This window comes from Dermacentor variabilis, chromosome 4 (assembly GCF_050947875.1).
Source record: "Dermacentor variabilis isolate Ectoservices chromosome 4, ASM5094787v1, whole genome shotgun sequence".
Taxonomy (NCBI): Eukaryota; Metazoa; Arthropoda; class Arachnida; order Ixodida; family Ixodidae; genus Dermacentor; species Dermacentor variabilis.
The window spans coordinates 80,163,185-80,187,969 of NC_134571.1; the positions used below are offsets into that span (position 1 = coordinate 80,163,185).

The 24,785-nt window shown below is 47.7% G+C and overlaps 1 protein-coding gene across 2 annotated transcripts; it reads left to right on the plus strand.

Moving 5' to 3' along the window:
* Positions 1 to 184: 184 nt before the first annotated feature.
* LOC142579411 (phospholipid-transporting ATPase ABCA3-like) lies at positions 185 to 24,635 on the plus strand. Of its 2 annotated transcripts, XM_075689561.1 has the most exons (18): positions 185 to 827; positions 1,825 to 1,980; positions 2,604 to 2,814; positions 3,930 to 4,090; positions 4,706 to 5,002; positions 6,430 to 6,590; positions 9,785 to 10,004; positions 10,966 to 11,202; positions 12,293 to 12,467; positions 13,411 to 13,536; positions 13,980 to 14,143; positions 14,885 to 15,005; positions 16,136 to 16,386; positions 18,020 to 18,235; positions 18,899 to 19,086; positions 20,014 to 20,187; positions 21,437 to 21,579; positions 23,377 to 24,635. In XM_075689561.1, exons 1-18 carry the CDS (start codon positions 753 to 755, stop codon positions 23,655 to 23,657), a joined length of 3,357 nt encoding a protein of 1,118 aa, XP_075545676.1. In that variant the 5' UTR covers positions 185 to 752; the 3' UTR covers positions 23,658 to 24,635. The 2 variants fall into 2 exon arrangements, with proteins under 2 accessions (XP_075545676.1, XP_075545677.1); XM_075689562.1 differs by lacking the exon at positions 4,706 to 5,002 and having other exon boundaries at positions 188 to 827.
* The last annotated feature ends 150 nt before the right edge of the window (positions 24,636 to 24,785 follow it).

The following is a 24,785-nucleotide window of genomic DNA, read 5'->3' on the forward strand; positions in this document are numbered from 1 at the left end:
AAAAATGACGCTTTGAACTATGTACGATGAACAAGTCACTGCTCCAAGATATTTTGAGAATCACGAGAACATGCGCGCACCTTGTTGAAGCTAAAGTACAGATTGCCATTTGCGTTCTATGTGAGAAACATTGATTTTGCAGATATAGAAACAGCTATGCAGCTCATGTGCTTTCGCGGGCATTGTGCGTTTGCAATTTTTCTCCTCACATCTTTTCTCTGTGTCGTGCTCCATTCACACCTTATGCCTGAAGAAGCTTATTGGCGGCATTGAGAATGAGAGCTTAGTTTCAAACGAACCATACAAAACAACCCTCATTTGACATAACGGTGTAAGTATCCAACAATTTCGCATGTAGACGTCTTATCTTTGTTCTCGTATAATATGAGGCGGGAAAACTATTTCCTATTCTCGTCATGATTCTTCCCGGCCAGAAGAGATTTCGTCAGATCCTTGACTTCGTATGAGGTTATTGGATATATGACACTTGTCATACCCTTTGATAGAGAAGCACCTCCATACGCTTTTTGATCTGCTCTGGGGGCGTTCAGGTGTACCACAACCAGACAGTGGCCGTTCGTCACGTCAGCCTGAAGGCATACCCGGGTGACGTCACGGTGCTGCTAGGTCGCAATGGTGCGGGCAAGACCACGCTGCTGCGCCTCATCACTGGCCTCGAGCAGGCTACCGAGGGCTGCGTCTACGTGGCCGGCTACGACGTCGCGCTCGAGACGGACTCCGCGCGCCGATCCATGGGCTTCTGCCCGCAGGAGAACGTGCTCTTCCTCGGCCTCACCGTCCTCGAGCACCTGCAGTTCTTCGCCAGAGTGCGCACTTTTCGCGACTTTCAACACGGCCTCATGTATATCATGAACTAGCTGATTGGTTTTAGGGTGAATACGAACGGGCGGGGGGTGAACTTAGATTTACTAAGGCCGAACGCTAATTAAGTTTAGGGTGACATGTTGTTCTTTCTAAACTCATTTGCATTTGCAAGAATGTGTTGGTTAGCTGAATGAATGAACGTCGAACTTTCGTTTTTTTGAACTTCGTGTCGAAACGGTGGTACCGACAACGTGGGTGCGACGTTCTTGATTTCAGTTGATCTTCGTGTGTGTGTGTGTGTGTGTGTGTGCTTGTTTTTTTTTTTTTGAAGACGAGGTCTTTTTTGATGACTTCACACGTGTTTACGGTATCTGGGATCTGGTTAACTTGTAGCCACTTCCACAAAAAAAGAAATGATCAACCAAGTGATGTACGTTACGAATAAGATGCGAAATGAGTGAATATTGAATATGAATAAAGGACACAAAGAGACAGACTGGAGAGAGGTAATAAAATTTAGTCATCGAATCATTTGAACTGCCATATACGTCACCTTGTTTTCTTTAGTGTGGACACTCTGCTGACCGTTTCTTATTACGTGCGAAGGTCTGCAAGAGGTTGACGCTTTGCTTACTTTAGCAATCTTAGCAATCAACGCAGTCCTTCTCTTTATTGATGCATCGTGAACTATTACAACGGAGACGTTGTCAAAATGCCTCACCTTATGGTGAAGTGGTTCAGTAGTTTCAAATTGAATGCTGCCTACGGTCTCTCGATCTTGCGTCCTTTCTTTTAATCTACCGAGGTACTGCTTCCTGGCCTACAAGTTGTTCGGCGAGTCTGATCAACTACTCTAGCTTGGACTGACATTTATGACAAGCCTCCCTTCACATGGACGATTTCTATTAAGTCGACCCAAGTCAGAACTGCGTCTTATTCTTCTTTAGTTGTACAATGCGCACAAGGGGAAGTGTTATAGATGCATTGTGGCGCGCGCAGATACGCAGCGACAGCTGGGCGACGGCGGACGAGGCGATCGAGGAGATACTGGAGGCGTTCAACCTGGCCGAGAAGCGCGACGCACTGGCCAGCTCCTTGTCCTGGGGCACTATGCGAAAACTGCAGCTCGGCGTCGCCATTGTCGGAAGCCCCTTGGTATGTGGATCGCCGTTATCACGTCAGCGGATTTTCTTCAACCGTTCTTCAACTATAACCGCCAGTCGGAAGAGAAAGAAAATGAATACTTGTGGAAGGAGTGGGAACCACGTAAAGATATATTAACCTGTGTAAAATAGATCCGATAGCTGTGACGCGAAAAAGATTTGAAAATTGGGCTAGTTAGTGTTGCTTCATTACAAACAGCAGCGCGACAGAACGGCACTGAACAGAAGCTTGTCTGTGTGTTGGCTTCGTTAATGGCTGTTGTCTTTCTGTCGCGTTGGTGTTATAATAATGAACTGTGACTTAAATAAGGAGAGAAGAAAGGGGCAGAAAATGCTTTTTGAGAGGCCTCTTATTCTGCGTTTTTCGTGTTGCCCTCGTGATTTCAAGCTGATCTATAAAGAAAGAAATGCGGAAAGATTTCATTCGATCGCTCTCTTCAGACCTTTTTCTGCGTTGGGAGCTGTGTATATGAAGTTCTAGAGAGTGCGGTCGCAGGAACATCTCAAGTCTTGTCATTTCGAATATGAAGTTTCATGGAAATGTATAGGCTGGTGTTAGGTGTACGTGTAAGGCCCCGCTAGGAATCCGACCCGCAAGCGAACGTGTTTGCGCAGATCGTGGTTCTGGACGAGCCCACGGCGGGTGCGGACCCCGAGTGCAAGGGTGCACTGTGGGAATGCGTGCTGCGCTTCCACGAGGACAAGACGATGCTGCTGACCACGCACAGCATGGAGGAAGCCGACACCCTCGGCGACCGCATCGCCGTCTTGTCGTCCGGAAGGCTGCGCTGCTGCGGCTCGCCGCTCTTTCTGCGCACCACCTACGGTACGCGTGACCGCGACCCGGCTATGGCATAGTCGCAGCGCACTGATCTGTGCTTTATAGCGCAATCAGTAGACAACCAACGACGGCTCTTGGGTACCGCCATATTAACCGCTGCTTGGGTCAATGGCTATGTCATTCTGCGTCCTTCTGTGTAGAGCAAAGTCGCCGTTTCGATTTCCCGTCGTGCTGGCCGCATCGCGGTGGAGTGGGAATACACACACACACACAGAAAAAAAAAAAGAGAATGATACGAACCAAGATTTCGGCGCACAAGAAGGTACTTCAGGTGGCCAAAAAAGCTCGGAGCCCTCCGCAAGAGTCGCTAACGCTTTGCGACATTGAACGCCATGAGTCAGGTTCAGTCATCTTATTCGCTTGTAATAAGATGACTAATAAGATGACTAATAAGATGAAAATGTGCGAACGAATGCGCGAGGTATATGGCCCCTGCACAAGAAAAAAAAAAGAACGCCAATAGTGCTCTTGATTTCCACAGAGCTAGTGAGAAAGCCGACCCACCGTGGTGGCTTATAGCGGCTATGGCTTTGCCATAGGTCGCTTGTTCGATCCCCGGACCCGGCGCCCGTATTTCGATGGGGACGACATATACAAAACCGTTCGTGTGGTGTACATTAGGGGTGTACATTAGGCACACGTGAAAGAACCCCAGGCGGTCAAAATTGATCCGGCTTTAGTCAGTTCGGCTTACGTGATAATCAAATCTCGGTTATGGCATGTAAAACCGCAGAATTTAATTTCTTGCGGGAAATTTAACCCGTGCCATTGCGTGTTGCGCTGATCAAAATTAGCTATAGGATGAAGCGAACAAACGCTTTCCGGGGTTACATAAGGTCAACCTGTCGAAGAGAGAGCAAATGGCCGAAGACTACAGATTATGACCCGGATGATCGTGAACTTCGAGCGTAATGTTTTAAATTTGCGCGGTCGGTCGTAGGAATGAAGCATTGTTCAGAAGGCGTAGACGCGAGCGAAATGCACTATCATTGCGACCTGACACCAGTATTCTTGCGGCCTGACACAGGACTATCGTGCTTAGTCCTCTCCGTAGCGATTACAGAGTTGGGCATGTGTTACATGATTAATGCGTGGCGCAGGCACGGGCTACTGGATCAGGGCAGGCATGAAGAATTTCAGTCCGGCGCGTGCTCTTGCCGACCTGGTACGGCGTTACGTTCCCCGAGCTCAGATCAAGGCCGACGACCACCAGACGCTCAACGCGAACGTGGGAGATCCTGGCGTCAACACGCTCATTCAGGTGAGAGCGCTGGGAAGCGCTGCTGGATGACTGCACACGAAACTCTCCCAACGGTATGCCTTGCAAGACTGTTATCTTTTAAAATCTGGAAGTAACTTTCAAGGACAACGGGCCTCCACAAACTTTGAGTGCTGATGATGAGGCCGATGTATTTGTCCGGTCAAAACAACACCTCCGCTGGGTTCACTTAAGAAAATCCTGTAACACGTATATAATCCTTTAATTTGGCTTCACGCAGCAAAATGTCGCGACGAAATTTTGAGAAACTGAGCAGCAAAGGCGGAACGAGCGTAAGACGACAGACAAGTTATTAAGAGTGCAACCGTACCAACTTGCCCAGCTGCCTATACTTTTGATGTCTTCACGTCACTGAAACATTGCGTAGAAAATTTAATAAATCCACCCTTTTCTCGTTCACGTGGTCAAAGATGTTTAAATTATAAGCACACCGAGATTCGTATTCGTCGAAGGCAACATTCTTCCCACGTTGTTGTGATCTAATCAGATTTGGAATGCTTTGGTCCCAGGAGAAAAGTCCCCGGCAATGTCATTCATTACCATAACGTTTCGCGTGAGAAACGCGCTTCGTCGTTCGAACTCGCTCGCGATGTGCAGCTGCTCCGTGAGCTGGAAGAGAACCGGCGCACGTACTTGCTCGACTCGGTGTCGGTGTTCGTGGCGGCGCTCGAAGACGTGCTTCGCTGCGTGGACCGCGATCCGGTAGAGAGCGAGGACGAGGGAGCGCCCGAGCTGCCCGACTGCCCGTGTGCCCTGGTCGACGCCAACAAGGTGGCTGCCGGCGGCATCAACCCCAGCAGCCAGCAGCGCCTCTATGCCCTCGTCGTCAAGCGGCTGCAGTACGGCCGCCGCGACTTCAGGCTGCCCATGCTCATGCTCCTGCTTCCACTCTCGGTCAGTGAGGCCCGTATTCTCAAACGATCCTCTGCGCCACCGAGTTGTTCTCAGCGCCGCCCCTGGACGGAGGGAGACGATATACACTTCTCACGAAATGCCGTATATGTTCATGAAGCGCAGTGACCATTTCGTTTGAGGAGTGGCGATGCGGCGCACTTTCTTGGGTTTCTTGAGCGGAGTTTGAGTGGAGGAACTTCTGGAATACGGTGGCGTGTATTTCCTGCAGCCACACTGGCCTTGTTCCACGCGTCGAGCCAGCGTCGCGTAGCCTGGCATCGATCGATTGACCGTGGTCGTTGTTCTTTCTTGTATGTTGTATCTTTTCGTTCGTCCGAGTCGGCTACTGAAACGTGTGTAATAATGGGATTGGGGCCTTCGCATGTTCGGTGACGTCGAACTGTATTAGGTTAGTTCGTTTTTCGGCTCATGATCGGCGAGTAAATTTCACATTTCACGGTTCATAATGCTCGAATCGTAATCGCTGCTGAAACGCGATTCATGTAGGTTCGTCAGTTTCACACGGAACGGAGTCCAACGACGAGTACGGCATATCAGGCCGGGTGAAATAGGCGTGTTGAAGGTGCACAGAAAATGCGGGCCGCCTTGTTGTGTATGGTATGTGGAGCGAGGCTGTTTGTCGAAGCGGCACTAGATTATTAAAGTGAGGTAACATTAGAGAATAGGTTATAGGAGAGCCATGCGTGAAATTCCTATGCGTGACGTTAGGTCGACACGTACAAACCATGTGGTTACGCTTTAGAGGGGAGGATTCTTGGACGGATATTAAAGGCCGGACTTTCGCTAGTCAACAGCTCGTGCTTGAAGCAAACGATCCAGCGAATGAAGTTGCGGCTTGTCGGGTCATGATCCATGTGCTCACTGTCGAAGAGCCTGACATTACGTTTCTCCATGGGCGTTTCTCCATTCACTTTACTGCCACTTAATCATTATTACAGACAAAGAGACCGTGAGAGAGGGCTAAGAAGACACCAGGAAGAATGGGGTGCATCATCGGAGAATGAAAGCACAGTAAAGGATTAGACGCATTGCATTTCGTGGCGTGTGTGTGGCGTGCCAGTTGCCTCGTGATGAGTCGCTGGTCACTCCTATCTTCCTTCGTGGTCATTTCTTACGATAGGGTGATAATATAGAAAGCAGTATCAGAACACTTGTGGGCCAATCGGTTCAACGTCTTGAAATCAGTAGGGACCATCTCGTACTATCTTTTTGCGAATTCCGTGCGAGGCATAAGGCTGCGACATGGTTGCCGCACTTCCAGTTGTCAGCATGCCATAATTCAAGAGCCCACGTCAACGCTTTGCTTTATAAAATATGAATTCTCACAGAATGGCCTAAAAGTGCTGGTTCTCGTATCTCGGAATCTTAGAAGCCAAATGCGGACCGTTCCTCGCTTTCGGTTGCAGGTCATCTTCCTCTTCGTGTTCATGAACCAAACGCACATCTCGAGAAAGCTCATATACTCCGGGGCCGTAGAGTACTCCCTGCGCAAGATCTTTGGTCGCACGGTTGCTTTCTACACGACCGACGAGAGCATGAACAACGTGGCCACTGGAAGATATGCGAGGTAAGCCAGGAGCCGGGCCGGACGTGCATTTTTTCTTAAGCCTTTAGCGTTATCCGTGCAAATGAGTCTGCTGTATATCATTAGTGTGGCTATTTCCAATGGGCCCATTCACTTTTAGTCATTGTTATCGGCAATACTTAAAGCGATATCGGGTTCTTCTGTACTATTGGAATCCTCGTGCTGTTATGAGATTGCGAAGTTTGGAAGCTTGAATATCGGAGGCTGGCGTCGGTACTCTTCTAGACGACCTCACGGAAACCGGAAAGGCACTGTCATCTCTGGGGTACAAATTGTGGGTTCTGATAACGACATCGTGAGCAGCTTTAAATGGTCGTATAGGCTCGTGTTTGGCGCTGGACTAGTTACTCTGGCGCATCCATGTACAACAGCCAGCTCATGTTCTCGTTAAAAGACCAGCCCTTTAAAAAATGTGGCGTCCGTGGGCCGCAAATTATATGATAATGTGTACCATATCTTAGCAAACACGCAAAAATAATCCGATTGTGCGGTAAAAGTAGAAATGCAGTGTCGTGCGTGTGCTATTTCAGAGCAGTGTACGTCGTAGATTCTGGCGACCTGTGGTCCAGAGCACAAGCGAGAAATTTCGCTATTAACAAACAAGTACATTATGCAAAGTGTGCTCCTTTCCTGAATAATTTACAAAGAAGTACAGTTGTTCTTTAGTCAATAAGTTTAAAGCACATGTTATCGCCCAAGTTCGTCCTCTTTTACTTTCTCACAGCATGGGAATCACTAATGTGTTTCATGGCACACATTGGGATGAATATCTGAAACATGAGGTTGCGATCTTATTACTCCTAATCAGTGGACCTCTCCTCAGTACGCCACATTACTGAAAATATGTATAACATACCTGAAAACTCTCCCGATTTGTACGGAAGACTCGCGAATTCTGACCAATCCTCCCAATTATACGGACATGGCCATAAATCTTCCGAGAAACTGCCCAACTCCAACGCGAGAGAAAGAAGAAAAGTGTCTTACATGACAGGCGCATTGATATTGTCGTTATGCGCTAGGTAGCTAGCCAAAGTCAGATTTCAATCTGAGCCATATGTGTGTAGGCAGTGTGGGCCTCACTCAGTTTGCTCCAGCTCGAGACATGCCTTGAGTGCGCATGCGGCAAAGGTTTAATATGCGTTGCGTAATGGCCTGTTTCCTTAGCCTCGTGAGACCCGGCATCCAATATTTAATTGTTTTTAGAAAACAAACAGCGCTTTCAAGAACCCCGCACGCTCCTCCATTGCTGTTTACAAGTATTTGCTACCATCCGACTGTGTTTGGCCCAAGTAGGACACAATTGAGCGGCCTGACATCATTGCGGAATGGTGTCTTCGAGCATGAGCGTGCTTTACGGCAGACGCGCACGTGACTATCCGCCTTACAACCTTTACACGAGTCGCAGATGACCTAAAGACACAGCGACGTGTTCTTAGAGGAACTGAGATAAACGAGAATAGTTTGTTTTGTAGGTGGCGCAACTGTCTTCTTTTTTTGCTAGAGTCAGGGGTTGTGTGAAGGACAGTGGACATTGAGGCTCCAGAGTAAAGCCTCTGAATTTGATTTAGGTGCGCATAGCTGGCTAGCTGCTCACTTCGCCACTAGAGGGAGACGCAGCGATTAAGTTGTCCTTTCAGACGTTTACCATGAAAAAATAAAACTGCTCCTAAGTATAATGCCCGAATGTCTAAAGCCCTACACATTTGTCCATAAAAGATGTAGCGAAGAACGCTGCAAAATTCCGTAAATATGACCACTCAAAAAGGCTTGACAGTGCTATTGCACATTTTAAGCTGTGCATCTACGCATTGAGGTCGATCGCAGTTGTTTCCTGTAATTTTACTCATGAATGATGAGAATGATCATGATGGTGACGATAATGATAAAAATTAAGCCCCATGATGTTTCGCTTTGAAAGTCATTTTATCTAGAGTAACAAAAGAGGAAATATTTGTATGAAAATAATAGAAGAAACGCGATTTTTTTGCAATAAATAAAAAAAAATTAATGTTCTACCAGTTCAGAGTCCCAGTGCCCACGTGGTTAGACATTAATTACTCTTGAAACAACAATCAAGTAAAAAAGATACTGCTTCCTTATTGGTCTGAAGCCCCCGCAATAAATTCAAGAGCGTTAAATAATTCATACTACGGAGAGTTTTTCTCGGGGCCCACAAAGTTGACTAAAACCATAAGGTTTAGTCAGCTTCGCCGCAATAAAGTGTTGTTATACGGTGAAGCATATAAAAATGATTATGGTGGAACATATTATGAGGAAAAAGTGGCGAATTTCTTAATTATAGATACGTGCAAGCGCCGTCTTCAGTCAAAGTACGATCCCCGAGACGTCACATAACCGTACTGGCAGCTATTCAGAGCTGTTTCTGACGTTGCTGTGCCCCCCTCACCCCCACAAAAGCCATATAGTCTTTCCTTTTCTTGTCCTCGTCGTCGTCCTGTTCGTTCTCTGTTAATCGATATGTAGCAACATACCCAATAAGTCTCTGTTAATCGATACGCAGAAATATAAGTTGCTCGACAGTGCTCCAGGCATGCCCATATACTGTGAACAGCATCGCGTGCGTTAAATGTAATAAGCAGTTAATGAGAAAATATTTATTATCCAGGCAGCAAGTGCGTGTTTATTACTTTGCTTGACGCTAGTCTTACTGATAAACTGTTGCTAAGTGATAACCTTTCTATTTTTTCATACAATGATCGAATAAACAAGAAGGTGAATCGAGGGACCCGATTTTCGTTATTCAGCACCGCATGAAGCTAACAAACAATGAAGCGAACAGAAAATGAAGCCAAAGAAAGGCATTCGAGAAATTAACGGTAATTGAAATGTAGAAACAACAGGGAACAGCGAAATGAAATTGCAGCAAACGGAAGGCAATTTGTTGACGGTGGAAGCCTAACACACACCTTTCATATTGCGCATGCAATGCTCTACCAATTTAAATACTATTATAGCGCGCACAGTCGAGGACCTTCTTGCGTGTGTATTCGCCACAATAGTATTCCAAGATACCATATCAACAAACCCGCGTTGCAACACTAGTTTACTAACTGAGTTAACGGCGGCGTAGCCTAATGCCTTGATAAGTATCCCTTGAATGTCAGCCGAAAATAATAAAAACGAATTGCATGGCGGGGGCGCTGTAACGTCAGGTACCTGAACGAAGATGAAGGCGCCAAGGTGCGGCGGTTGAAGCCGGGCGAGCCCTGGGAGTGGTTGCGAGAACAGGCGCTGGAGAACTACCAGCGCTACCGGCGCAGCTTAGTGGTGGGCGCCGGATACCGGCTCACCAGCAACTGGTCCACCGTGCCCGCGCAGGCCATCGTGCGCGCGCCCTCGGCAACACTGAGAGAGGAGCAGCCAGTCGTCGAGGTATGCGGCAGAGCCAAACTCAGCGCGGTAACGTTGAAAGACGTTTCTGTTTTGAGGCTTGGCGGTGGTTCAGGGCACAAGGCGATATTTCGCTGGGCAAGTCACGGGTTCAATTTATAGATGACTTTAATTGCCCTAATATACGCAAAAAAAAAAGAAAACGACGGTGCTGTAATGCCATGTTCTATACTTCTCCCATTGTTTTCGTAATGACGCCGTCACAAGAGGACCGTTTCTTAGAAGTGCAGAGAGGCCAAATACGGGCATCAGAGTGACACTCTTTCCTCATGCTACAGAAATAGCTCCTGTATCATTTTTCTTTTCTTTTCTTTTGGCATCTTGTACGCAAGTAGAAAACGAGGGCGTGCTTTGAGCACCAGGGGCACTATAACGTAAAACTATTCCAATATGTTCTTATTCCAATCTCCTGACGTCAAATTTAGCCCAATCAAACGCTCTCCTCGTTTTTAGGAGGCCACTTTTGTTAGCTTTCAAAACGAATAAGATAGCCTACATTGCGCGGTTTTTATTATCTAATTGGCTGACAAGAGGCGAGGAGCACGCTCAAGGGGAGAGCGTGTCGATGGTGCCGAGCCAGCGCACTGAAAATAAATAACCGGATGAAGAGGGTGGTGCCGGCGTCTGCGACTGGTCCGCATTGCCTTGCTTCGCTTGTGGTGGCTGGTTGAAACTTTCGGCGGCGTGCAACGGAAGGTTAAGAATGCCGCTAAAACGCTGTCTGGTACCGCCTGTGAGAACCAAATATCTTGCTACTTCGCTTACTCGGAGCAGTTTTCCACGTAGCTCATCTCGGTCAACCGATTTGAAGGTTGAGACGGTCGCGACTGGATCCAGCACTTAATTCGCTATTACTTTGAGCGTGGTGGGAATCGGAACAGTTTGTTTTTGTCCGAATTTCGCCGGAACGCGCCACACGTGGAAACCGCGTTGCACTGCACAGGTGACCGCGTGGCACAGCGCGTACTCGCCGCACTCGGCGGTGGTGTCTCTGACTGCGGCCACGCGCGCTTTCCTGCCGGGCTGGAAGGTGCGTGTCGTCAACCACCCGCTGCCCAAGGAGCACCCGAGTCCCGAGCCGGACCCCATGATCGTGCTGGCCACGCGCGTCATGTGCGGCGTTTTCATTCCTGTCGGCCTGGCCTTCCTCGCCGCGACCTACGTGCTCTTTCCCATACAGGTATGCGCGCACTCGGCACGCTCGTTCGGTACAGCGGCAGCGTTGGAGGAGAAGCTTGTTTAGACAAAGAAAAATACGTTTTATTGCGCAAATCGTGTGTAGGAAGGGAGGAACAATGCGACAGGACAGAGCGCACTAAAAAGAAGTTAGCACTGAAAGCTCTAGCAGTAAAAAAAAAAAAAAATCTACGGATTTTCTTTTTTCCTTGTCTAAGCAATGTTTCATCCCGGCCACGGCGGCCGCATTTCGATGGGGGCGAAATGCGAAAACACCCGTGTACTTAGATTTAGGTGCACGTGAAAGAACCCCAGGTGGTCGAAATGTTCGGAGCCCTCCACTACGGCGTGCCTCATAATCAGAAAGTGGTTTTGGCACGTAAGACCCCATAATTTTTTAAGCAATGTTTCACGAACCAACCCACGCAGCCATCCTTTTGGAGGAGAAGCTTGCGCTTATTCTGCCGAAGGTTCTGGCTGGAATATTGCGTACGGTGGGAATTGCGTTATATGTCTATTATCGTTCTTTTGTCATCTGTGTGGTTTTTCACTGTTTTGTGACCTCTAAATAATTCCTGCATTTCATTTTATGTAACTAGTGCTGTATACTTATTATGCGCACCGTGTGCTATTTATCTAGCGTATTATTCATGAACATTATACGTCACGTGTCGCATAGTAAAGGTCTCTGGAAGGCCCGTCAAGCCGTTTCTAACAAGATTCCCGCTTAGAAAGCCCGCCAGTTTGTGTACAGATAAAGTAATTGAAATGGGGACGCTGTTAACGCCCGCCCGCTGTTAACGCCCTTATAGAGGTCCGCGTATGTCTTTGCTCGTCGAATGTACGCGATAGGTGTGACAAATCTGTACTTTTATGTTCGGAAGAAATGGCAAAAAAAAGAAACGGTCGCCAAAAAGTCTCCCCTCGTTTTGTGCAGCTTATCTTTGCTTTCTGCGCCAGCAACGATGTACGACTGCCAAAGAGACTTGTCGGTATAGAAACGCACTTTGCAGCGCCTCATGCGGCAGTCGAAAATCACGGTGGCCGCGCTTTTCAGAAGTTGACTGCGCGTGTCGGGCATGACGTCGCCGCAGGAGCGGGTCCAGAACGTGAAGCTGCTGCAGCTTCTGGCGGGTGCGGGCGCTCTCCCCTTCTGGGTCTCGTCGTTCATCGTGGACCTGGCCCTGCACGCGGTCTGCTCGCTCGTGCTGCTCTTGCCCCTGGCTCTGCTCGACTGGCACCGCCTGTACTCGGACACCTACACGCTCGGTGCGCGTGCGCGTGTCGCGTGTTCGTGCAGTTCGCACGAAGAGAGAATAAAGCGTACCGAGGGGCTCAATATTAAGACAACTGTATATAAAGCCGAGACAGACGAAGCCCAGGAAAGCACAAGGAACAATGAATCATTTGTTTATAATCTTAAGTATTCCAACCTAATCTTATTTTACAATCCTCCGCTACGGCGTCCCTCAAAACCCAACTGTGTAGTTTGAGGTCGTTAAAGTTCACGATTTTAACGTAGTTCAAATGTCGCAAATACTAACGCTTTTGAATTGTTCCAACAGGAAAGAAGGACAGGCGCAGACCAACCGGACTAAGCGCCGACATTCAGCTCACGTTCCGTGTCTTAGTTTCATTCTCTTTAAAACATTTTCCCTAAATATTCTCCTTAATTTTTTTTCATTTCTCTCTGTTTCACATGGCTTTGTTTTTTGGTATTATTGCAGCTTTCGGGCGCTCTCGGTATAATGGTGGGCCGAGTCGCGACGAGCTGTTCCGTCCCTTTAGATCACGCGTTCCGTAGTAAGTTCCGTAGTGCCATGCGCTTGCCTAAGATATATACTGCAATGGAAAGTTGACACTTATATTCATACCATTCCAGTCTTTTGTATGGAGTGCTTGCCTAGCTCTTACAGCTGCTACAGATCAGTATGTCAAAGCTGGATGTTGGAATGACTGGTCGAATATACCTTTGGTCACTGATATTGCTAAAGAGGCCGTGTCCACAAAGCTTCGTACAAGAGTTTTGCCTATATATATATATATATATATATATATATATATATATATATATATATATATATATATATATATATATAAACATTTCATGCGACGCTTCGAAGAAATTTCAGAACGACGTTTGGTTATCAAGATATTAATCTGTACAACGCATTGCAACACTGCCAACATTGTACAGTTGCCTTTTCTGCAGCTTCCGTCTATACAATAATGCTGAGCTACGGCTGGGCCTCGATACCGGTCGCCTACGTGGCGTCATTGGTCTGCGACCAGCCGTCAACAGGATACGTGGCCATCGCCTGCGTCAGCATCGTAGCTGGTAAGAGACACTGTCGTCTTCGAGTTTTGTACTACATAATGGCTGGAGGTCACGCATAGCCTTCCAGCGCAGTTAGCGGTTGCTAAATACTGCGTGGTGTCTTTTAAGGGAGTATACTTGAATGATCCTTGTCAAGCGATTGGGTCCAGCTAGTTGGCACAAATCCATGATGGTAGGTCTATGTGCTCATAACGTAAAATAACGTGCTGGCTTGCCGACCTAAGCGAATACGCAACTTATAAAGCTGTTGACCTGGTCCTTCTTTGATCGTGTCATTGCCAGCGAAGCTTTGTGTTTCGCCTAAAAAACTTTTTTTTCCTTGATGAGTTCGCGCCCTTCTAGAAAAGAGAAAACGCACAAAAATGCTTGTTCATTTGGTAATAAGAAAAGTTTGTCAGTGACAGGTGGTCACTATATCGCGCGCGTATTTGATGACCATGCAGGTATGGTCCTGAACACGGGCATGTCCCTGCTCTACCTGCTTCCCCAGCTTACGGGCCACTGGGAGAACAGCACCCACGAGACGCCATACCTAGACAGCGCCTTGTGGATGTTCAGGACTATTCCCAGCTTCGCGCTCACCTGGGGCATTTCCAACTGCCTGCAGGTACATATATACGCAGCGGGAGAACCGTGGAACAGCTTAGGATTGACTAGCAATCACTGCGGGGAATCAGCGAATGCGTTCACTGCCCAGAACCGAAGGCTGTGGGAATTGCTGCGTACTTATACCGACGTCGACGTTTTCAGCCCGCGTAATGTGAAGTGACGCTCTCTGGAGTTCGCTTGCGTTGTTTGCTCCCTCCGGTTTGCATGTATATAACTATCTGCTCCCGAGTACGTGCCACGGATGGTCTGGACAATGCCACGGTCACGCTTATAATTGTGAGGCGAAAACTGCTGTTCTTCTGGCCTATAGACCAAGCGTGACGGCAAGGCGCCTTTTCCAGCCTAGCAGTTGTTTAAGGTCTCCTTGCTTAAGATGGAATCATATACAAAGGGCAACCACACGGTGCAGCACAGCAAAATGTGAAAGTAGCAGCGTTGCAAGCTCGGAAGCAAGCTGCCGCATGTTAGAAATTCCTGGAAGACTGCACAAACGTGCTTCGAGCGTGTGGCGCTTGTCCTAGACGAACCAAATGCTTAGAAAGCACTTCTGACACTATTTTGCAGTGACTACGGGCTGTGAAAGTCATGCTTATGGATGAAAAAAAACAAACTTATTATTCGAAAGCTAAGAAACACTCACCGGAAACTTAATTGCATTTGGCGTAATGGCCCCTGAAATAATTTCATTTGTCTTACTGTTGGCATATTCTTGAGCATAATTTGCCATTTCATTTCGCAGATTGCTCAGGAGAGCGTAATGTGCCGCTACATGTCCGCGTTCGACAGGCTCGTATTTTGCCAGAACTTCGGACTTGAATCGATACCGAACCACCTTAATCGCTTCATCGAATGCTGCCCTGGTAGGTCTCCTTCTTTTTACAGGAACTTTTGTTACCTTTCATTGTCTTCATTGCCTCTGGACTACGCAAAAAGAATGGCTCATCGAAAGTGTGCAGTTCAACTGAACACCTCGCTGTGAGCCTCAATGTTAGTAGGTTCGCAAGAACAGTCTATTCCTTCGCAAATCTTGTCATCCGCTTCTGTTATATTAAAATTTCTCACGATTCCTATTTAATAAATCCTTCACATATACAGAGACATGCGTCTTTTTCTGCACATGAAAAAACTGCACATGAAAAAAAAATCCTCTTACTACTGCTTTCTTCTTGCTGAAATTTTGCAGCAAATCGTATTTTATAGTCCTTCGCAGTGACTAATGTCCCAAACATGGAGGCAATGACGTTACGTTCTCGTTTCCGGCGTCTGCAGTACAACAAAGTATGGCCCTCGAGATCGGCTTTAATTATCACCGGGGGTATAATGTGAATAAGAGCGGCTCAGACTACGGCAAGTTCGCATTTTTTTTCTTGGCGTACCGGACAAGTAACAATGTCAAGCGTTTTAATTAACAATGCGGAGCACAGGAGGAGATCTTGCTGCGAAATCTTAGAAAGAAAAGAGCAATCAAAATATCTTTTGGTAATGATCTGAAAGAAAAGAAAACGCAGTTTCTTTTTTTTTTTTTTGTATGCCACAGCTTCAAAGAATTATTTTTCGCCGAAAACGATGCATACTGAAAAGATTTTGCGCCAGAAAACGACACACAAGAGAGACGACGACACCACAAGGGCCTTGAGGCATCCAAGCCCTGGTGTTTCAGGGGATCTAACGAGGCAGTAGTGCTCTAGCCAATGTAAGCATCTGACATATTTTGTACATTGTATCGTTCTTTCGCAGTGGATTTTAATGCTCACAGTACATGTCATTTGTCATGGACATAATCTCATTACATACAGATTTTACGCACTTTAGAACGACTGTGTTTAAGGTCCCTTTACAGCCACGTCACGTAAACTTATCATAACTACACTGCGAACTCATCACCACGGACCTGGCGCTCTTTGGCCATACCTGGCCCTTGGGCCAATAAACACCACACATTCATTCATTCATTCATTCGCCGAAAACGCGCTCACGCACGTTGGCGCAGAAAAGTGCCGCGACTGCACCCTGTCCAAGGGCTGCCTGACGTGGCAGAAGACGAGCGGCGGCCGCGACGTGCTCCTCATGCTGCTCGTGGGCGCCGCGCTGCTCGCCTTCGTCACGGCGCTCGACTCCGGCCTGGGATACGTGGCTCGCACCCGTCGCAGGTCGCGCGGGGCGCCACCTTCCGAGCACCTCGGCGTCATCGAGGAGCGCACGCGCGTGCGCAAGCTCATCGCGGACGGCCGCGTCGAACAGGCGAGTGATTTTCGGCTCGGAAGGAAATGACTCCGAAAGGGGTGCAATCTGACCTCATTTCTTGTCTCCCGTCCAATTCACATCTGGAAGAAAGATAGGCGACTGAACGAGACGATGGAGACTGCGACCAATGGTGAGCCTTCCTTTAGTCAAGACAGGACGTCAGACGTGCCTTCACAGGTGTATCTCTCGAGCTGGCTCTTCTGGTGACATTGAGCAATATTTGATGCCGTATTCGCTATATTTGAAGCTGCCCCAAAAAAGGGCAGTGGCAGGAAATAACAATTACAAGCAAGTACCTGGCATGTCTCACACTTGTTTGCCGATCCTGCGTACGCAGGTTAAATCGCATATGGAGGCCAACTAATTACGGGGGCTGCGATTTGAGTAGAGCGCAAGGAGAACGGAGATATTAGTTCGGAATGGAGAAGCACCCATTTGTTTGTTTGTTTTGTTTTGTTTTTGTTTACCGGTACAAGATAAGCGGGCTCAAAAGGATGCGCCAAACCCGAACACAGGCATCAAATGATGCTGATATAGATGAACCCAAAACCTCTCCGTGTTTCAATGGAAGCATTTCACTCAGAGCGGTCTGAAGTGTGTGCACATCACCAGACATAGTCAGAGGAAGCAGTTTTATGAGGATAGGCGCTAAGCACGGATATTGCAGATATTATTCGCTCCACGGATGGCTAATATTTACAATTTTTAGAAATGTCTTTCTACACGGTTTGCCTTAAGCTTGCCTTAAGCTGACATCAGACCTATCTAAGCTGTAGAATAGACTCGGAGAAATACGTTGAAGAAAGTTGTTTCGTGTGGTCGCCATTCTGTGGCCTTCACAAGCGCGTGTTCGCGTATTCGTATGAAGCTGAGCCTAAAGCATGTATACAGCCGGGAAACTTAACTAGCGTCAAGGTATAGCCAAGGGAAGCTCAAGCAGCTGAAAATCCTTTCTACTCGATATGAACTTTATATGGAGGACAGATGCAAAAGGTCTCCCACAATTTATTACACTGCTACCTATAGACCATTGAAATTGTGCACTTGCGGAGCAATAACAACAATATTTTTGCGCAGCTACTTGCTTTCAACAATGATGTTGTTACAGCACATAGATTTTCAACGCGTAGTCTTGAATATCGTGAAGTTTATTAGGGTATGAGAGGGAACACTTTAAAAGATTGCTACAGAAATAAGAGCTGAAACCTCGCTTCCCGATTCTTAAGCGATTATTAAGCTCTGCTGTTGAAGAATGTACCCTGGTCGTGCGGTGTTCATCTCAGCTTAACAATAAAATAAAGAAGGATACGTCGGAAGAGGCGGAACGAACATTTACTTTTACGTCGGTCGCTCGGTACCTTGAAAGCAGCCACTTGCTGTTGAGATTACGCTGTATTTGCTCTGCCTTTGATTGGAGTCCTCTGAACAGTAGTGTGACGAGCATCCATTAATGGTGTTGAAACTGACGTGCCGCTTTTCGACAACTTTGGGTGCTCTTGATCGCCTGACGGCAGCATTCCTTGCAGTTGCGTCCTCTTGAAAGTATCACGTGTAGCGCGAGAAGTGGAAAGAGATATATCGGATATACTAGTCTGGCATCGCGAGACAATGGACGGGCACTACGATGCAGGCCGCGCTCTTGGTGAGCAACCTGAGCAAGAGCTACGGTACCATGGAGGCGGTGCACGGCCTATCTTTCGCGCTCCGAAGGCACGAGTGCTTCGGCCTGTTGGGCATGAACGGTGCGGGCAAGACCACGACGTTTCGCATGCTCACTGGAGACCTTAGGCCCACCGCGGGAAACGCGTTCATCGGTGACGCTGACCTGGTGACCAAGAGAAACAAGGCAAGCTGATTCACGGAAATTCGCGCTCGTTCGTTCACACAGTGTCGGCCATGCTGCGCCTCTTCTTCACAGCTTTCGAATAATTAAAAAAAAGAGAAAGGAGCTGTTGCGGCCTTGCATGCATTGCAGATGTGGTCGAAAAGCTTGGAGATTGGGCTATAGACGCGCGGCTACGATGCTACCCTTTGAAGTTCTGAGCTCAGTGTGTCTTTCTCGATGGCTTAATAGCGTGTGAACAAACTGTTACATGTGTCGAGCGGTTACTCGTACATAGAAAGGAGTCGAGACGCTGAAGATGACTCTTATGCTGGACTTCTACTGAACAATTCGAAATTGGCACACATTTAGAGGGTGACTAGCAACCAACAAAGGGCAGCAAACGACCTGTCCTACTTGCTGGGAGGTTTCACTGGGAACCTTCACGCCAGCAGAAGAGTAGATCACGTTTGGACATTGCAGTAAAGAGAAATACCTTAGGATAACCAGCTTGATCCACGTGTCACCTCCCCGTCCAGCAACACTGGCGGTGATAACAAAACTTGGCTAGGGTGCGAGAATACACAGTGAAAAACTATTTTCTGCAGGCGGTGGGTGTCACAAGTAATTGTGATCTACATATATCGTACTTAATTTAAGCGCCATTTTTCTCCATCGTCGCCACAGTACCAGGCACGCATCGGCTACTGCCCCCAGGCGGACGTGGCCCTCGACTTGCTTACAGGTCGAGAAATGCTGGCGCTATTTGCCAGGCTACGCGGGATTTGTGAGAAGAGCGTGCCCGACGTCATTCACCAGACGCTGGAATTCGTGGACATGACCGAGTACGCCGACTTCACCGTCGGCACGTACAGGTGCGCGCCGCGCGCGCATACTTTGTTCGCTCGTTTTGGATGAACGCATTGCCTTGTGTTATTTTTGTAGCTGTAAGCTACAGTACTGCGCGGAGTGCCACCCTCCAGTATCGGCCGGGGCGCTAAAGCACAAGGAAGGCGTTGGCCTGACAGCAACTGCTACTGTGTCCGAAGGACTGCGTACAGATGTCAGTGTGAAACATCGCACTTTGGTTTTACTGTTTTAGCTGCAGTGCCGTAAAAAAGTTTATTGGAATTAGACGTGATGGGTTCACCGTACGAACATACATTCCCGGTGGAGCAGCACACAAAGAATCTACTTTGGCGCTGATTATCTCGATTCCGCGTTTCGTTCAGTGATCGCGATAGCTTGAACAGGTGGATGACTGAAAATATCGCAAACGGAAGTAAGCATCTTCAAATAACTAAGGCAGAAAATTGGACTGGTTTATTATATAGGACTAGACATAACGTATATATTAGCGCAAGAGTACATTCACTAGAATGCAATTTGTATGTCCACAGTTCTTACAAAACAAACAGTTACAGGGATGCTGAGTCAGAAGGGATCGGCAGTGGGGGAAGCGTCAGCCGGGAGTCAACGTTTTGACAAGGAGTCTGTCTTTGCCAGGGAAACTCATGCCTTCGTCACGAAGTCGTGAAAAGTATCCTTGTCGAAGCGTTGGCTCCAGGTTGAGGCTTCCGTCTTTTAAGCCCAACAATGATTACTCTTGGTTTTGTATACGTTGATGCTATATACGTAGACCGCCAACTCAGGCGACTTCGTGGGCTGTTTCTCGCAACATCCAGTGCACCTGTGTTGCTCGGTTCGCGAGGAAGGTTCTCTACGCCTCACGTAACGGATTGCGCGAGTGCTTTTGGCGCAACGTATAATTGACGTATAAATGAGACCTGTCGCGCGTACAGCGGTGGCACCCGGCGTAAGCTCTCGCTGGCCGTCGCGTTTGTGGGCAACCCGAAAGTGGTGCTGCTCGACGAGCCGACGGCTGCCGTGGACCCTCCGGCTCGAAGGCGCATCTGGAGCATACTGATCGCCGCCAAGCAGCACCTCGAGCTCGCGATCCTCTTGTCCTCGCATTGGTATGCATGATTTAAATTCATAACATTCACTTACTTTAGATCCTGGCAGTTTGTTGCACTGAAGAGTTACCATAAGGCATTCTTTTACTGGGCAACTTGTGGTTGCCACCCATAAAACTGCCATTTTGTAAATTGAAACACTCAAGACTTATTATTACGAGTCCCAAAGTGAAAGGTTTCAACTGGACTCATTTTCACACAGTGTCATGGCAAGATGGCACAGAAGAAAAAGTCCGGGCAAAGGAAGTCAGCACAAATTATAGGGTTTTGACACAAGTTCTTTTTGGGGGCCGAGTATGTGATTCCTGAATTACATTGTTTTGTAGCGCAAAAATACCGAAAAAAAGATAAGCAGCTTATCTTTCCGGTGTTCTCGTGCTGCAAAATCGTTTAATAGGGTGCTAGCATTGCACAATCGCGCAGAACAATGAAATAATATTGAATGTAAGGACTGACATTTGTCGGAATGGCTGCGCTCATGCCTGCACCCGAGGACGGTCTCAAGACGAATTACGTTTGAAGGACATCTATTAGCTTATGCAGGGACTCCTGCGAATGACTCACAGCAGATGTCTACCTCAAGCAACAGCAGCACTGTCAGCTATACGAGCGCTTAGCGTTTGCAGCCTTGCCAAACGCCGCATGGACTGTTGCTTGCTTTGCAGCAAGGCTCGAGCTTGAGATGCTGTTTCTAAAGACGGATATTTGGTGATTGAGATTTAAATCTGTTGACTGCCGCCATGGCAACATTAAAAAAAAATACATCAGTGTTCTACGTTCATAGACGGCAGATGTCTTAAATATCTAGATTTTCGAGCAGTTGTGTCGCGAAGCCTAGATTACTTGAGTAATAAGATTCACAATGGGCAAATATTTCTTAAATTCTCAACAATTTACTTTGCTTATGATGTCATGAAAATGGTTGAACGACATTTAGAAGATAAACGAGGCGGATCAACGCTGCCCGAGTAATTTGCAATGACAGATCTTCAAGGGAATCGTTCGATCAAAACCGAAAGAACGACTTTGACAGAACCCATGCGCTGACCCTAATTAATATGCTGACTTAGCTGTCATATATATATATATATATATATATATATATATATATATATATATATATATATATATATATATATATATATATATATATATATATATATATATAAAAGCGTGCGGACAGCAGCCCCCGGTTTTCGTCTGTCGCCCTTAGCGTGGAACGTTATGACGGGAGCTCGTTTATTCGCAGCATGCGCGAGTGCGAGGCCCTGTGCTCCCGCGTGGGCATCCTGTCTGACGGCCGGTTCGCCTGCCTCGGCTCTACGCAGCAGCTCAAGGAGAGCATCGGACACGGCGCCACGGTGCTGGCGCGCAGCGCGTCACCGGACCCGCGTGAGTGCTAGCGCTGTTCGCTCTGCGTGCAAACTTTTGAAGAATAGCTCTCTCTCTCTCTCTCTCTCTCTCTCTCTCTCTCTATATATATATATATATATATATATATATATATATATATATATAGAGAGAGAGAGAGAGAGAGAGAGCTATTCTTCAAACATGTGCACATGCCCAATATCATACAGAGGAGGAAAGTACGGGTTTTTATATGAAATCACCGTATGTTTATGTGGAATTACTAGATGTGGGACACATGCCCCACATCTAGTAATTCCACATAAACATACGGTGATTTCATATAAAAACCCGTACTTTCCTCCTCTGTATGATATTGGGCATGTGCCGCATGATTCACATTTACAGTCTATTCAACATAGGGGATCCCAAATAAAATCCCGTATGTATATAAGACAAGTGTGACGTAATTATATGAACGCGTGGGGATTACATATGTTTATATGAAATTATTGCTTAGGGGACATATCCGTTTTTTTGATAAAGTATCAAGGGAGCTCTAGCAATTTTCAACGAAGGATGACAACCGCAGTGCCATTCGGTTTGGAGATATATAATGGTAAACATCTAAAAGCACAGCGCAGCTTCTTGCAACTTTTACGTGTGGTATTTTTAACCACGCCAGATAGCTGCTGCAGTAAGACAGTGATTTCGCCTGTTGGACCGGAAGAAACGCGTTGAATGTCCTGTTGGTGTCCGAGCGTATTTCCTTTGCCACTATTCGCTGGGCCTGAATATTGCGATTCAACATCGATTCTATTCAGGACCAGCCAGTAGGTGCCAAGGATAAAGTAATATAGCCTGAGATTTGAGTATTGAAGCGCCTTTCGCGTTATCTTTTTTATACTGCACATTTTTTGAGGGGCTACTACGTACAATTGTCCGATATGTGCGATGAAATGTGCTATAGTCAACAATATTCAGCACAGCATAGTCAACACAACGTTACTTGCCCATTCGCTCGACCCACCATGTATTCGACATACCCCATTGTTTACGTCACTATTATGCACGGTGCAATCAACATTGGCCCTGCGTCTGCAGTCATAAGACCCCCCTCAGTGGGCGCAGGTACTAGATGCCTCACGATGTATTTAGAATCAGAAAATTTCCACTTTTGCAACGTGCCAGTTTGAATCGAGAAGGCCAAGGATCATTCCCATGCTGATAAGCTTTCATATATTGAGTGATGCTTACTTCCAACGTATCGACTATCGCCGGCAAAGCCACGTGCGAAGCAAGCTTTCTACAAAGCCCGCTAATGCTGCGGAGAAGCTAGCTTTCAAGGCGTCGCTATATGAATAATAGTCGGGCCTTGCAAGTTCGCATACACAGTAATCGCCTGTAAGGAAGGCAGTCTGTCCGAGCTGTGGCACATCGTCGGGGCCAGGAAGACTTGGGTGGGCGCAGTGCTCAATCGCAGTTCAAAGGTGTTCCTCCCGTGCATTCTTCTCCAGCGCGCCGCGCATCACTAGCGTGGCGATGTTGCGACGACCGGCAGAGGCCAACGAATCCTCATTCGCGAGCTTGAGCTAGCGTCGCACATCGGCCGTATTCTCGATTGATCAATTTCGGGGATACTTTCACTCCTGCATGACGGGACGTCCGACGAGACAACCCTCTGTGAGCGACGGGCATTCCGACGCGCTGGCGTAGCCCATCAACGCCTACCGAAGGCGGTGTCCCCGAAATTGCTCGATACACAGAATACGGCCTCTTGCTCGCTTTGTCGCCTTCGGACCAGACAGACGCGTAACGCGCAGTGCGGAAACGGCGCAGAGCCCCTGCTCGCGGCCATGGAGTTGCGCTTCCCGGGCTGTCGCCTGCGGCGGCGCCAAGCCGGAGCGCTGTTGCGCTTCCACGTGCCGGCGCGTCCCTGGCACGAGCTGTTCACCGGCATGGAAGAGCTGCGTGCCGAGAAGCTCATCCACGAGTACCTGGTCAGCGACGTAAGCCTCACCGAGGTCTTCCGGCACTTCACGAAGCACAAGCGGACGCCCGCGCCGACCCCTGCGCCGACGCCCAACATTTCGCCGCCCCGCAGCCCGCGCCAGGTCTAGCAGGCGCCACGGTGGGACTGCCGCCGTGGTCGTCCGCCAGGAGGCCTGCCGAGCGTCGCGCTTTCGTGGGCGCATATTTATTGTTGAATATGTTATTGCAAGTTTCTAAGCTGTCTTGATCTGCGAGCCACAAGAGTAAATGGTCTGCACAACGCTATGCGTTGTCCTCTAGGAGATGCGCGGCGAAAGAGCGGCGTGCACACCCATAGGCGCACTTTCGGCGCATTTTGTTTAATTTGACACTGTTGCTTGGTCTCCTGTTTTTTCTATACTGCCGCACATTCATGAAAGCTGCGCTTTTATACACTTGCGCGTTGACAATAATGGTTCCGACCACCGTAGGACTCCTCGATTGATGCTCTTGAATGACACCACTGCACATCGGCGTTCGTGTGTTAGCATGGGTGGGGCTGTACAATAAATTTCCGAATGCTGAACATTTCTGGCGGCCATATTGGAGGTATCGCGCTTGCGTGTTTAGGAGGAACGCCATTATTGGGCAATCCTATGGATTTAGTGCATTGGCTTCTTGAACGTAAATTAGCCATCAGTATCTTCATTTTATTGCAAACAGGAGTTACGAACATAAAACGGGTAGGTCTTGTTCGTTCGTTCTTTTGATTCACGTTTGTTGAGGCATGGTACGTGGTAGAAAGTACTTGTTAACCGCACGACGACACCGACGGTGAAGACGATGGTGGCCAGAAGAAGACACAGCAGCAATGACTGCTACACGTCAATGACTACATTCAAGCAACATTACTGCAATTGAGTTGCAGCTACAAGTGAACACAACTTCCAAGGACGCTATAGGCACAGTCCACATGGAAAAGTCTCGCATAAGTCGTAGTGTCGACGCTATGCGAATGTACCTGAAATATAATTCAGATTTAAATGTTACAGTACTACTTGGTGTGATGGGATCATTGGTACAACTCCGACGCTATAGCACATTACGATGGCGCAATAGTAAGCTGAGCAAGGCAGCTGGGACTAGCATGTTAAGGTGCTGTGTACAAGCAGCTCGCCATCACTGCAATCGTATGTGACGCTCACTTGGGGAATGCCAACCGTTAGTTGGCCCACCTGATTCTACATAAATTTAATTCGTCTTTTTCCTTCATATCC